The sequence below is a fragment of the Triticum aestivum genome, chromosome 5A (assembly GCF_018294505.1).
Source record: "Triticum aestivum cultivar Chinese Spring chromosome 5A, IWGSC CS RefSeq v2.1, whole genome shotgun sequence".
Classification (NCBI taxonomy): Eukaryota; Viridiplantae; Streptophyta; class Magnoliopsida; order Poales; family Poaceae; genus Triticum; species Triticum aestivum.
This window is the reverse complement of record NC_057806.1, coordinates 692764535-692779721: the sequence shown is the minus strand read 5'-3', so window position 1 is coordinate 692779721 and position 15187 is coordinate 692764535. Positions and strand designations below refer to the sequence as shown.

Genomic DNA, 15187 nt, shown 5'->3' with positions numbered 1-15187 from the left:
CCGGAGATCCACAACACGGGCGGGCTGAGCCGGCGGGGCTTCCCGGCTGGGTTCGTGTTCGGGACGGCCGCGTCGGCGTACCAGGTGGAGGGCATGGCGAGGCAGGGCGGGCGCAGGCCCAGCATCTGGGACGCCTTTGCAGCCATACCGGGGACGATCGCCGGCAATGGCACCGCCGACGTGACGGTCGATGAGTACCATAGGTACAAGGTGTGTATTATACTGTATGAACAATCGTCCTGACTGCTATGTTTTTCTGGTGTTTCTTGGTGGTATCCTGATGTTTGACAGAGGTCTTTTACTCTGAGGTGTGTGTAGGAGGATGTGAGCATAATGAAGGAAATGGGCTTCGACGCGTACCGGTTCTCGATCTCCTGGTGGAGGATTTTCCCAGGTATATATGTGCCCTGATCCCTCCTCCAACCACAGCAGCTTGCTAATTTTCGATCCAATATTATTTTTCCTGGATCAAAAGTAGTTTCTGATGTAGAGCTGTGTATGATAAAACTGTAGATGGGACTGGGAAGGTGAACCAGGAAGGAGTGGACCACTACAACAGGCTCATAGATTACATGCTCCAGCAAGATAACTGAAGTTTTCAAAATTGCTTGATTGATTATTAATCAATGTAAGCAATCTATCATGTAGGTTTTGTTCGATCCTACAGTTGAAGAAAATCATACTGAAGATCTGAGCTTAAGTGTTCCAACAGCTGAAGCACCAGCTCAAGATGAAAGGAACCTCTTAATATGATTGTAGATCCATTCCCGTAAAGTGCAGTTAGAATATGGAATCCACCTCGAACTAGGTTTAAAAAACAGAAAGCATATGGAATTTTGCTCTATCAGGTAGCAATTTGGTTGTTCAATCCATCCATAGTTACATTTTTAAGATATATTGTGGAATTTCCTTATTTTTTTAATACAAGTCTGAACTTTTAGGACATCCGACACATGAGTTTGAACCATCCAATTATAGTGCTACTAATTTTGGGTCACTACATCATGCAATACTACGGATGCTGTTCAACATGGCAAAGTTGGATTTTTTTTTTCTTTTTTCAGATTAGAATCACTTTAGCAATGCCATATAGATAATACAAGATGTGGCAAAGTGTTGTATTCAATAGAGATTACAGTGATAAATTGGTGAAATTAGTTTGCTCTCTGATCTCTGTTAGCTTTAAATCGCTAGGAAGCCATGTGGTCCTATTTTTAGTACTAGGAGGAGAACATATATTAAATCTATGTCATCCAAGGAAGATCTCTGTTGTGCTGGGGCAAACTAAACCAGAGCAAGCACTTACTCAAGGCAAGGAGCAGTGCTCGTACTTGCTCATGGTTGAGGTAGATTCAGGTTAAATTTTATGTGTTGATTCCCTTCTCTTGCACATGTCTAGGTCTTTGTGCCTGATCAAGCTGTTCTTTGACAAGTATTATCTTTGAGTGATGCCATGTTGGTAATAAAATACTATATAACTCACATTTCATTTCTTATGTGTTCCTTTTTCATTTTTGTTCTGTTCTTATTTTTCAAGTATTATTTTTGACTTGTTCCAGATATTTAAATGTCTTTTTACGTATCCTTTGTTTGTTCTCAATTTGGATGCTTTCATGCAGATCAAGTTATTATGGAGGAAAAAATGAAGGGGTGCATTGCAATCTAGATTTGACTAAATGTGTGGCACAATCTGTTGACAAACACATTTACATTTAAGTATGTGTAGTATGCTTCAGGTAATTAACCACAACATTTGTTTCGTCAATTATTTCCTTTTCATTCAGTGAATGTCCTTTTGTTAAAAAGCGCGAGTCCAATGTGCAAGTACGGAAAAGGTTCTCCCATTGGGTTGCCACTACAACGAAATAAGCATGTAAATGACTGTTAAACATACTCTATTTTTGTAATTCAAAGGCAATGTTTCTGCCAGTCTCTTGAAAGAACTAAAAGAAATGCAGCCTTTAAAACTGAATGTCTACATTCATTTTTGGAGATCACAGAGCTATATATTAATGAGTTATTATGTTGATGCACACTGCATTCAATTTAGTGAGCTTGTTATTTTTCTGATCGGATTCAGTGGTAATGGAATTGGGTGGTGAAGAAAACTAGCAAGCTGCATAGGAGAAATTCATACATGCACCCGCATGAATAATAATTTTCCAAATGTCAAATAGTTCTAGAAAAACTATACATATAAATATCTGAATCATCTGTGTCCTTGTAAAATTAGTGGAAAAATGATTTGGGAGGGTGAGGTTGCTTTAGTCTTGACCATGAAGTGCTCTTTGCTAGCGATGTCGCGGCCAGTCGGCCACTCGCTCTCCAAATCCTGCAGCTGTGCATGGGTCCGATGGACATGCATGGCGGCTCAGACCTGCGGGCTCCACGATCACCACGGCGCTGCTTCCTGGCCTTGCCGCTGGCAGTCACCGAACCCTCACCGGATTGTCGACCCCACAACTAACCATCACCCTCATCTCATTAGTTGGCTTCCCTCTACTGGATCCGAATTTTTTTGGTTGGTTTGCAAAGTGCAGATGTGTGACCTCCTCTATGATGAAGGCATCAAGGAGATGAACTTTTGCTTCTCAAGTTTTGATTTAGTTGAGATGTTTAAGAAATATTGGTCACTTCCAAGTAAATTTTATGATGATGTGATATATGTCTACTAATTTCCATTTTTTCCATTTGTGTTCAGGTATCTATACTAAAGGTTGCAGTACAACACTAGCTGGTTACAATTTTGTAGATTTCCTTTTACCCTTAGTTTGTGCTCCCTCCGATCCAAATATAAGTGTCGCAGCTTTGAACTAAGGTGTTCGACCTTAGTTCAAAACTGCGACACTTATTATGGATCAGAGGAAGTAGTAAATGCCAATTAGTATAGTCCCTTAAGGCCTAAAAAGTAGCATAGGATATGGGAGCAAAAGGTTCGACAAAAACTTTTAAAACCTGAGATGGAAGTATATTTTGTAGGCTTGTAGTGCATGTTCACCTGTACGAGCTAGAACTTCCTTTGTGTTGGCGGAAGTGTTAGCCTGCCATTATCAGTTGAGCATAGGGCCTGACCAGCGTTTTTTAGTCTTTCATTTACTTTTTACCAACTCAAGTAAAATGTTTGAAATCTTATATCGACCACATCACTAAAATTTGGTTGCACTATGGTTGCATGTTTAAGTCGAAAGAGGGATCGACCTTCAATGTTGCCTCGTCAGGTTGTTTAGTCCCAACGAGGTCTAAATCCATTCCCCCATCTTGTGTCGATTTCCTTCTTAGTACTAATGTTTCCCCTTAGTGACATTGTCTATTTGGTGTCATTTTTTGTACAAAAGTACTTTATGATGTTCATCCTGCTAAGCTGCAGGGGTAATAGTGCTTCCAGTATTTGTAATTTTGAATCATGGTCAATTGATCAGTCATGGATCAGATGGCTTAGTATGTGACAGAGGCTCTTTGCTCCAATCAATTAGTGGGAGATCAAATAGCTTAAGCTTGCCGTACACAATGCAATGTAACTAGAATAGTCTTTATCTTTTAATCAGTTTCCCAGTTATATTTCTTCTAGAATTTAGTTTTTTTACTTTGTGATTTATTGACATTTTGTTAGATGATACATGCTTCTAACCACAGTACAGATCAGATCCAAAATCAGGATACATGACAGCTGCAAAGCAAATATATCAAAGTTGCTCGGGTGGATCTGTTGTGGTTCAAGCTCCTCAAGTGGATCTAATCAAGACTACTTACCGACCATCTTCCATTTGAACTGCAGCAATGTGGGGTGGCGCATGTGGAGTAGGAGGGTAGAAGAGAAGATGGAGAAGGTTATTCTGGCCTTACGTTGAGTGTTGAGTCTGGGGTATATGAAAATACTTGAGTTGAAGAATATCCGGTACTGGATATAAATGATTGAGGAGACGCATGACTTAAATAAAAAGGGTTGTGAGAATATGAAATAAGGAAATTACTGTTTCTAATTGAGTCTTAATCTAAATATGACATTTGTATGACGCTTGCATTCACAAATTGAAGAAACTGCTGTCGAACACCTTTGTTGGTTGCAATTATCCTACAAACATCATCATTTCAAAAGTAGCAGCACAAATTTTATTCTTAAAAAACATATTTATTCCATGTAAAAACATATTTTTATTCATACTTGTGTTTTGGTTAATGAGACTGATAGTGGGTCTTGATTGCCATTTGTGTCGATTCATATTCATACTTGTGTTTTGGGAGTTTATTGCCTGCATAACAACAAAAGTATTGGATGAGATGAGGCAAGCATGTATTTTGCTTGCATGGCCGCTTCAGCCTTAGCATCTGTAGCGCATGTAGCCAAAGTAACTGTGGCTGTACTACTATTGTAGAGCAGAGCTGGTTGTCTTGAGCTTAATATGAGATCCAAGACTCGTAGAGAGGGGTCGATGATAAGAAGCATCTGTGGTACATCATACTTGTGGTTCTCTCTTGAGAGAGCTATATGCTGCTTTAGAAGAAAGAAAAATAGAGTGTACAGATTGATCAAACTCAACTTAAGCCACCATATTGTAATTGTTATTTTGAAGAATGTTACATTGGTTGTTTTTTGTTGTTGTCATTTTTTACACTAGCATCAAGAACTATAAGCATATGGTAGTATTTGATCGGGAGTTGATGTATCTCTGAAAAATGTATTAGCTGAGACGTGCGTTGCACGTGCAAGCTTACTAGTTTTTGCAAAAAGAACGCACCACCTGCCCCCCTCACTATGCAATCACTGACGGAGGGCCCTAAGCCACGTTGACATGCCTCATCACCGGTTCCATCGTATACAACCGCGATTAGCACCATATTTGTACGCTGAAGCTAAGTTTTTGCAACATTTCAATATACACCACAAGTTCTAGCACTAAAGTGATCGTTTGCGTAAGTTCTAGCACCACCAGTGTAATTGACTCATTAATAGTACTTTTCACGTGTAGGCAACAATATATTTTTTCTTTTGCGAAAAGACGACAATAGTTATGTACTGTACGACTTAACGTCAATGTATAATAGACATTCATGAATTCTCCTAAAATTTTTGTGTCCCTCTAATGAATTAATAAAATTGTTCCATGCCTATTTATAAGAATTGTCTACTGTATTCTGATATTATGATCATTTTTTTTCTAATAGGTTGCAAATAGAAGTTGGACTTATCCCTTAGTATCTTCTGACATTTTCATCTGTTTCTAGTATATGAGCTAAAATAAAACATAATTCCTTAAATATATTTTTTGAAATGTTTAGACCTTATTTGACTTACATATACATCAAAATGGCACTACCCCCAATGAGCACACATAAATACATTTAAACAGTAGGAAATATTAAATAATCTCTAAAATTATTCAAACTCCTACAAAACAAAATATATGTATTATAGTACATGTGAAAATTCTATAGGAGTAAAAAGAGAACATCACATGAATAGAACTCGAAGCTGAGACATGAATTTTAAGCGGTTAACATCTTCCCACTTGGCAACTTGTATTTTTAAAATGTTTAACAGTTTTTGAAATAAAATTCAAACATGTATTTTGAAAAAAATTCACCATGTATTTAAAAAATCAACGTGTATTTTAAAATGTTATGGGTGCATACAGAAAATATATTGCGTCCTTTACATCTTTATTCTATTTTCATTAGTTGTACTTCGAAGAGGAAAGCAGGATTTTTTACCAAAATTTATGTGAATTTACAAAAATGGAAGAAAAATTTCTATATCTTCATTAAGAATTTATGTACCACAACCACATAGAATTATTGTTTCTCACTTATATGAATCATCCTTAGAGATGTTTTCATTTGTAAACAATGCACAGTCCAACTTTGCTCACATCATTTGAAAATTTTCTATCAAGATTACTCATCCAAAATATGATTGCATGACAAATAATTGATTTCGCACCACTTTTAGATATTTTTATAATTTTTGTCCAGATAGGTTGCACATAGAAGTTTGACTGTGCCTAGCAAATCATTGATCTTATCATCTATTTTCGGGATATGAACTATATCAAATATATGTTCTTAAATATAGTTTTTTGTAAAACATTTCAGCCTTATTAGGGACCTATGTAGTTCAAATTGAAATTAATTTCAATAAACACGTGGAAATTCATTTTAACTATAGAAAATGTCAAATTAGTGGAGAATTTTGTTGAATGTCCTAGAAAATAAAATATATGTATTATATCACATGTGAAAAATATTCCGTTGCTTGTATGTGGGATACTTTTATTATTTTATCAAACACATGTACATTGATACAATTATTTCGCCAACATTAATATTCTTTTAAGAAAATAGTCAAAAATTGAATTTAATTATAGTTTTATCACATGTTAGTTTCAGGTAGATTTTCCTTATACAAAAATCGCACGTTCAGTTAAAAAGTACTACAAAATTTAGCTCATCTAACTGATTTATGTGGAACCCACTGGAATACCAAATTGTGAACGTTTAGTTTTTCTATATACCAATTCTGCTAAGACGTGCTATATTTTTCTATCATGGGATTTGTTTTTGGCTTTGCCATAATTGTTTTATTCGTGAGTCCCTGTATGTTTCATGCACCGATCGTGATTCTAGTCTAGACTGTACTTTTTATTTTATTGGAAATGTTAACGCCCACACGTGTGGGCGTTGATCATCTCGATCACACGCATCCATCACCGTCTAGTACTATATGCACGAATTTTGACACAATCTGACTGATTTTCTGTGCCACGTAGGACAAGACGTGTGTGTGATGTGTGACATAGTTCGCCCACACATCCGTTTTACCACACGGAGGGGCCGGTGTGTGGGCGTTTAGCAGTTCACCCACATACCAGTTTTCAGTCATGCACAAGGGCTGGTGTGTGGGCATTTGCCATCTTGCCCACACGCCCGTCTCCTTTCCCACACGTAAGCTGCTAGTTGCCATGTATTTTTGCAGCGCACATGGCAACTGCCGCTAGTGTGCTTTATAAGCAGGTGGCAACTCTTTTTTTTTACCCGAGTTGCCATGTGTTTTTGCAGGATACACGGCAACCGCCTAGTGTGCACGTAAGCAGATGTCAACTGTCTTTTACCGAGTTGCCATGTGTTTTTGCATGATACATGGCAACTGCCCCAATGTGCACGTACATGGCAATTGCCCTAACGTGAATGTAAGCAGATGGCAACTCTTCCTTTTTACATGGCAACTGCCCTAGCATGCTTGTGAGCACATGGCAACTCTCTCAACTGCCTAATTTTAGTATGTGGCAACTCCTAAAGTTATGAAATCATGGCAACTACATTAGATCAGACCATACATGGCAACTGCAGTTGAGCAACCATGGCAACTGCAGTTGTCCGACATGGCAACCGTAGTTCAGTGACATGGCAACTGCAGATAAACGAACATGGACGAGGGTCTGGACCATGGCAACTGCGGGCGCGCGATGGGCATCACGCGTCGCGTGCGGGGCGAGAAGGGTACGAGGCCTGACATACGGGCGTGTGGGCGTTATCAACTTCGCCCACACGCACACGTGTGAGAGGGTTCAGGAGGGAAAAAAGATGTGTGTGGGCATTAGTTGTTTTTCCCACACGTAGATGTGTGGGCTGGTTGCTGTCCATGCCATACGAGACGTGTGGCACAACTATCCGATACACCACACATGTGGCAGTTATCCGGACCCTATTTTATTTTTCTTTACATGGAAGAGTCCGTGTACGGTTCAGGAGACCAAATTTTGCTTTGGATGGATGAGTCCGTGTACGATTCAGAAGAATCTTGTATATGTCCGGTTTAGTAAACCAATTTTTTTGGTACAATGTGGCCCGTTTCTGATTCGCGTTGTAATTAGCTATCACAAATAAAAAAATTTGTTTAGCCATATAGGAAATGCATGCGTAAGTATGTGGTCATGAATATTGATATCTTTTTTTCACCGGATATTTCTTTCCTAGCCTTGCTACATCCGGACTCCTATATGCCTTTTATGCAAAGACACGTGACCACAGGAAAGTTCAATATGCATGTTATATACGTAATAGATAGATAGTTTTTGCAAGTTACTCGACAAAGGCTGCCTTAATTTTTTATTGAGGCAACAAAGGCTGTCTTAATTAGTTATTTTTTAAGGGGACCTTAATTAGTTATTCAAACAATAGAAACAAAATACTTGAAATTTTGGGCCGGCCTCTTTGCCAACAAAGGCCCTGTAGGGTTTCCAGCAGAATTGGCAATCCAGCCTGAGGGGAAACTCGCGTTGTGATTGGTTAGTCCAACTGTCCCACGGATCGCCAATATCAACCATCCGATCTGCCGAGATCCAATGGCAAGCAATGCTACCCCTATTTCTGGTCTCTTCTTCCTCCCACCAACAAGCCGCCGGCTTCTCATGCACAGAAGAGAAAAGAACTCGTTGACACCCATGTGGATCTCGGCCAGCTTCTCCCTTCTCTCCAGACCCTCCACCCTCCCCCAACCACGGACACCGCCCTCACCTTCTCATCCACAGGCATCTTGCCCTCTGCTTCTCGCAAGTGCCTTGATGGAGCGTAGATTTGGCATCTGGCCTCCCTCAATGGTGGCCACGTCTGCCGCGGTGACATCCTTGTCCCCTGAGGAGGGGACGCCCCTGGGCCGCCTGGTGTGGGGCTGTTCCGACTCACCGGCGGAGAACGGCGCCGCTCTGTATGCTACCACTAATTCCAAGAAGTGTGGCGGTCTCTTCTCCCTAGCGACGCGGCTGGAGGCTCTGGTGCCAACTAAATGGCTCGCCATTGAGCCGCGGCGGAGGCGCACTATTGCTGGTCAACCCGCGTGCGTGCACGAAGTCTACAGAGCATCCATGGTACGGGGCAGAGTCTTACTCATTACTTCTCTCCACCACCACACATTCAGTTTCAGTATATAGAGGAATGACTTGGTTATGCCAACTTGTATTGTCTTTTCTAAATAGAACTTCTCCTTGTCTGGACTTCCACGGTTGAGATGTGATTTGTGGAGGACCACCGGCGAGCGCGGCGGCGCAGAACACAGGCGGTTGCCATCGCTGTACACGCGTCGGTGCCGTCTCGAAGTTTTGGGCTATTTGTTCTGCGGCGATCTCCTCTCTGGCTGGCGTCTCGACGGCTACAGGTTTCCAGATCGGTGGCACAAGGACCTGCAAGTCTTTTGTGCAGAAGTTCCAGGACACGTGCATCTCTGATTCTTTCTCGTGGGTTCATGTATGCAGCGACTTGTTTTATTTTTATGTTATGTGGGACCTGTTTTGGTATTGTTCCTGGATATGAGTTCTCTTTATGTATTTTTTTCTTTATGATATGAGCATATATTTAGAGGAAAAAGGTTATGGATTAAAAATGTTAATGGACTGAAAAATATTCTAATGTTTTGGACTGGGCTAAAGACGTTTTGGGTTGAGCTGATTAGCAGGCCAAAGCCCTAATTGGGCTGACTACCACACCATCCACAACAAAAGTTGGTGGGCCAAAACTTACTGACTACCACATGGCCTACAACAGAAATTAGTGGGTCAAAACTCTAATTGGGCCGACTACCTTATGGGCCGCCACATCAGATGATGATGTGGCAAGCATGTTAACGCCGTTATCATCACCTCAGTTAAGTGCTGTCAAAAGTGAGCTGTGACGGTCTAAAACCGTCATGGATCCATGACGGTTTTGGCAATCCGTCAAGGAGCGCATGATAGTTAAATTATGATGCAATATACATGATGAATTTTAAATCCGTCATGGATGACCTACCATGATGGTTTTGTGCACATATGTGACACAATGTATCCGTCATGGATTAACACATTTTTTGTAGTGAGTTGATACGTCCATTTTGCATCATGCTTTTATATCGATATTTATTGCATTATGGGCTGTTATTACACATTATGTCACAATACTTATGCCTATTCTCTCTTATTTTACAAGGTTTACATAAAGAGGGAGAATGCCGGCAGCTGGGATTCTGGGCTGGAAAAGGAGCAAATATTACAGACCTATTCTGCACAGCTCCAAAACTCCTGAAACTTCACGGAAGATATTTTCCAAATATATAAATAATACTGAGAGCAAGAACTTCACCAGGGGGGCCACACCCTGCCCACGAGGGTGGGCGCGCGCCCTACCCCCCTGGGCGCGCCCCCCTACCTCGTGGCCCCCCTGGTGGCCCTCCAGTGGCCATCTTCTGCTATATGGAGTCTTTCGATGGAAAAAAAATCATAAGCCATATCCTCGGACGAAACTCCGCCGCCATGAGGCGGAACCTTGGCGGACCAATGTAGGGCTCTGGCGGAGCTGTTCTCCCGGGAAACTTCCCTCCCAGAGGGGGAAATCATCGCCATCATCATCACCAATGCTCCTCTCATCGGGAGAGGGCAATCTCCATCAACATCTTCATCAGCACCATCTCATCTCAAAACCCTAGTTCATCTCTTGTATCCAATTCTTGTCTCCAAGTCCGGGATTGGTGCTAGCTAGTAGGTTGCTAGTTGGTTTAATTGGTGGAAGATCATATGTTCAGATCATATATGCATATTAATACCCCTCTGATTATGAACATGTTTATGCTTTGTGAGTAGTTACTTTTGTTCCTGAGGACATGGGAGAAGTCCTGCTATTAGTAGTCATGTGAATTTGGTATTCGTTCGATATTTTGATGAGATGTATGTTGTCTCTCCTTTAGTGGTGTTATGTGAACGTCGACTACATGACACTTCACCATTATTTGGGCCTAGAGGAAGGCATTGGGAAGTAATAAGTAGATGATGGGTTGCTAGAGTGACAGAAGCTTAAACCCTAGTTTATGCGTTGCTTGGTAAGGGGCTGATTTGGATCCATATGTTTCATGCTATGGTTAGGTTTACCTTAGTACTTTTGTTGTAGTTGCGGATGCTTGTAATAGAGGTTAATCATAAGTGGGATGCTTGTCCAAGTAAGGACAGCACCCAAGCACTGGTCCACCCACATACCAAATTATCAAAGTACCGAACGCGAATCATATGAACATAATGAAAACTAGCTTGACGATATTCCCATGTGTCCTCGGGAGTGCTTTACATCATACAAGAGTTTGTCCAGGGTTGTCCTTTGATACAAAAGGATTGGGCCACCTTGCTGCACTTTATTTACTTTTGTTACTTGTTGCTCGTTACAAATTATCCTATCACAAAACTATCTGTTACCATTTATTTCAGTACTTGCGGAGGATACCTTGGTGGAAACCTCTTATCATTTCCTTTTGCTCCTCGTTGGGTTCGACACTCTTACTTATCCCCTATACTTGTGGGTCATCAGTATGGTAGCACATGATTTCATTGTTAAGGATAAAAAGATGCTTGATAAAAACTACTATGAGATTATTACCTTGCCTGCGCCCTCTTTATTTAACATATTTTCAGGCTTGTACCTCGTTTTGCCGGAGGCCATTCATGCCTACCGGAGCCTGGCATCAGCTCCAGAGCCTGAACCAGAGCCACCCCTTGATCCTTATCGGCAGTTTGTTTATCAGTGGGATCTGGAGGAGATTGCCAACCAGTGGCACCTAGAGGACACTCCTCTGTACACCGGAGTCGGCAGCTTTGAGCCATGGCCATAGACCAACTTAGGCCAAAAGCCTAAGCTTGGGAGAGTACGTATTCCTCACCGACATTACATTCATGTTCACACACTCATTCCAGTTGTCGGTGCTCATACTTTTTCATTGTAAAATCCATGCTAGTTTATTTTCATTTCCAACATTCCTCTTGTGTGTTTGAAAAACCTTAAGAAAAATCAAAAAAAATAGTTGTAGTTTTTAGCTAGTTTACTTTTCATGCCTGTAGTAGTAGTAATTAAAAAGAAAACCCAAAAAGATTTCTCGTTCTTCTTTTGCTTGTTGGGAGCTTTCCCGTGTAAATAGTTTTGTTTCTTTTCTTTTCTTTGGGGGTCGAGAGGAGAAGACCATGATGAAAATGTTGAGTGGATCTTATATGCATTATTGTTGATCTAACCAAGAGCCCATATTACCTTGTCTTCTCTTGTGTATTGAATGCTTGTAGATTCCAGCTTAGTCCAATGCACGTGCACTATTATTATTATCCACACCGTTTGGTCATGCAAGTGAAAGGCAATAATGACAATATATGATGGACTGATTGAGATGAGAGAAGCTGGTATGAACTCGACCTATCTTGCTTTTGTAAATATGATTAGTTCATCATTCCTGATTCAGCCTATTATGAATGAAACATGTTTGCAATGACAATTAGAGATTATAGTTGCTCATGCCATGCTTAATTAGCTAGGAGTTTATAATGGTTTACCTTGCATGCCAACATGCTATTAAAATGGTTGTGATGTGATATGATAGGGTGTATCCTCCTTTGAACGATTCGAGTGGCTTGACTTGGCACATGTTCACGCATGTAGTTGAAACAAAATGAACATAGCCTCCATGATATTTACATTCATGGTGAATTATATCCTACTCATGCTTGCATTCAGTGTTGATTAATTTTAATGCATGTTCATGACTGTTGTCGCTCTCTAGCTGGTCGCTTCCCGGTCTCTTTCTAGCCTTCACTTGTACTAAGCGGGAATACTACTTGTGCATCCACTTCCATAAAACCAAAATTTATTCCATATGAGTCCACTATACCTTCCTATATGCGGTATCTACCTGTCATTCCAAGTAAATTTGTATGTGCCAAACTCTAAACCTTCAAATGACATTCTGTTTTGTATGATCGAATAGCTCATGTATCAACTAGGGCTCTCTATATCTTCCATGCTAGGCTGCTTATTCTCAAGAGGAGTGGACTCCGCTCCTCACTCATGAGAAAATGGCTGGTAACCGGGATGCCCAGTCCCATGCTTAAATTAAAATAATTGCAAACAAAACTCCCCTAGGATTGTTGTTAGTTGGAGGCACCCTTTGTTTCGGACAAGCCATGGATTGATGTTTGTTGGTGGTTGGGGGAGTATAAACTTTACCATTCTGTTTGGGAACCGCCTATAATGTGTGTAGCATGGAAGATATCGAGATCTCTCGGTTGTTATGTTGACAATGAAAGTATACCACTCAAAATATTTTTCATCTCTATTTCAAAATCGAGCTCTAGCACCTCTACAAATCCCTACTTCCCTCTGAGAAGGTTCTGTCTATTTACTTTTATGTCGAGTCATCATCCTCTTATTAAAAAACACCAGTTGGAGAGCACCGCTGTCATTTGCATGTATTACTATTAGTTTACATTGAGTATGACTGTGACTCGATCTCCTTTACCATGAATTACAATGTTTAAACAGTCCTTGATCTTCAGAGGTGCTCTACATTTATGTTTTGCGGTCTCAGAAAGGGCTAGCGAGATACCATATTGTTATATCATATTACGATTGTTTTGAGAAAGTGTTGTCATCCGAGATTTACTATTATTGCTCGTTAATTGATTATGCCATTGATATGAGTAAATATGAGACCTAAATGTTATTGTGAATATAGTTAGTACATAATCTTTGCTAAAAACTTGAATGCTGGCTTTACATATTTACAACAACAACATCAAACAGAGTTTGTAAAAGTTTTTCTTTATCACTTTCAGTTTGTCAACTGAATTGCTTGAGGACAAGGAAAAGTTTAAGCTTGGGGAGTTGATACGTATCCATCATATCTACTTTTCCAAACACTTTTGACCTTGTTTTGGACTCTAACTTGCATGATTAGAACGGAACTAACCCGGAATGACGTTGTTTTCAGCAGAACTGCCATGGTGTTATTTTTGTGCAGAAATAAAAGTTCTCAGAATGACCTGAAACTTCACAGAGAATATTTTTGGAATATAGAAAATACTGGCGAAAGAATCAACGTCAGGGGTCCCACACCCTATCCACGAGGGTGGGGAGCGTAGCCACCCCCCTAGGGTGTGCCCCCTGTCTCGTGGGCCCCCTAAGGCTCCACCGACCTCAACTCCAACTCTATATATTCACGTCCGGGGAGAAAAAAATCACAGAGAAGGATTCATTGCATTTTACGATACAGAGCCGCCGCCAAACCCTAATCTCTCTCGGGAGGGCTGATCTAGAGTCCGTTCGGGGCTCTGGAGACGGGAATCCTTCGCCATCGTCATCATCAACCTTCCTCCATCACCAATTTCATGATGCTCACCACTGTGCGTGAGTAATTCCATCATAGGCTTGTTGGACGGTGATGGGATGGATGAGATTTATCATGTAATCAAGTTAGTTTTGTTAGGGTTTGATCCCTAGTATCCATTATGTTCTGAGATTAATGTTGCTATGACTTTGCTATGCTTAATGCTTGTCACTAGGGCCCGAGTGCCATGATTTCAGATCTGAACCTATTATGTTTCCATGAATATATGTGAGTTCTTGATCCTATTTTTCATGTCAATACTCACCTACTATGTGTTATGATCCGGTAACCCCGAAGTGATAATAATTGGGACCACTCCCGGTGATGACTATAGTTTGAGGAGTTCATGTATTCACTAATTGCTAATGCTTTGTTCCGGTACTCTATTAAAAGGAGGCCTTAATATCCCTTAGTTTCCAATAGGACCCTGCTGCCACGAGAGGGTAGGACAAAAGATGTCATGCAAGTTATTTTCCATAGGCATGTATGACTATATTCGGGATACATGCCTACATTGCATTGATGAACTGGAGCTAGTTCTGTGTCACCCTATGTTATAACTGTTGCATGAGGAATTGCATCTGACATAATTATCCATCACTGATCCATTGCCTACGAGCTTTTCACATATTGATCTTTGCTTAGTTACTTTTCTGTTGCCACTGTTACAATCACTACAAAACCAACACTGTTACTTTTACCACTGTTACTGTTACTTCCATATTACTGTGCTACTAAATAGTTTGCTATAGATATTAAGTCTTTCAGGTGTGGTTGAATTGACAACTCAACTGTTAATACTTGAGAATATTCTTTGGCTCCCCTTGTGTCGAATCAATAAATTTGGGTTGAATACTCTTCCCTCGAAAACTGTTGCGATCCCCTATACTTATGGGTTATCAACATACTTTTGAGGGCCGTCGTTTTTAGCAAGCTCACGAACCATATCCTTGTCTCCGGTCATATGATCGATACATCCACTATCAAGAACCCATTCCTTTCCTCCAGCCATGTAGCCACGAAGATTTGCCA

At 40.6% G+C, this 15187-nt stretch overlaps 2 protein-coding genes across 2 annotated transcripts; both read left to right on the top strand.

Annotated features, from left to right (window-relative positions):
* Nucleotides 1-6: 6 nt before the first annotated feature.
* Nucleotides 7-4013, top strand: LOC123106063 (beta-glucosidase 26). The gene is made up of 3 exons (XM_044528265.1): nucleotides 7-210; nucleotides 319-394; nucleotides 514-4013. The coding sequence occupies exons 1-3, from the start codon at nucleotides 94-96 to the stop codon at nucleotides 591-593; spliced, it is 273 nt and encodes a 90-aa protein (XP_044384200.1). The 5' UTR covers nucleotides 7-93; the 3' UTR covers nucleotides 594-4013.
* A 4391-nt stretch (nucleotides 4014-8404) lies between these two features.
* Nucleotides 8405-9317, top strand: LOC123108463 (uncharacterized). Its single transcript, XM_044530246.1, has 2 exons — nucleotides 8405-8861; nucleotides 8970-9317. Exons 1-2 carry the CDS (start codon nucleotides 8406-8408, stop codon nucleotides 9216-9218), a joined length of 705 nt encoding a protein of 234 aa, XP_044386181.1. The 5' UTR covers nucleotide 8405; the 3' UTR covers nucleotides 9219-9317.
* Nucleotides 9318-15187: the final 5870 nt, after the last annotated feature.

Bases quoted from the DNA above. Each gene is read 5' to 3' on its own strand.
- LOC123106063 (XM_044528265.1), top strand. From the start codon at position 94: ATGGCGAGGCAGGGCGGGCGCAGGCCCAGCATCTGGGACGCCTTTGCA. The intron at 211-318 runs GTGTGTATTATA...AGGTGTGTGTAG, and splicing joins ATGAGTACCATAGGTACAAG to GAGGATGTGAGCATAATGAA. The intron at 395-513 runs GTATATATGTGC...ATAAAACTGTAG, and splicing joins CTGGTGGAGGATTTTCCCAG to ATGGGACTGGGAAGGTGAAC.
- LOC123108463 (XM_044530246.1), top strand. From the start codon at position 8,406: ATGCACAGAAGAGAAAAGAACTCGTTGACACCCATGTGGATCTCGGCC. The intron at 8,862-8,969 runs GTACGGGGCAGA...TTTTCTAAATAG, and splicing joins AAGTCTACAGAGCATCCATG to AACTTCTCCTTGTCTGGACT.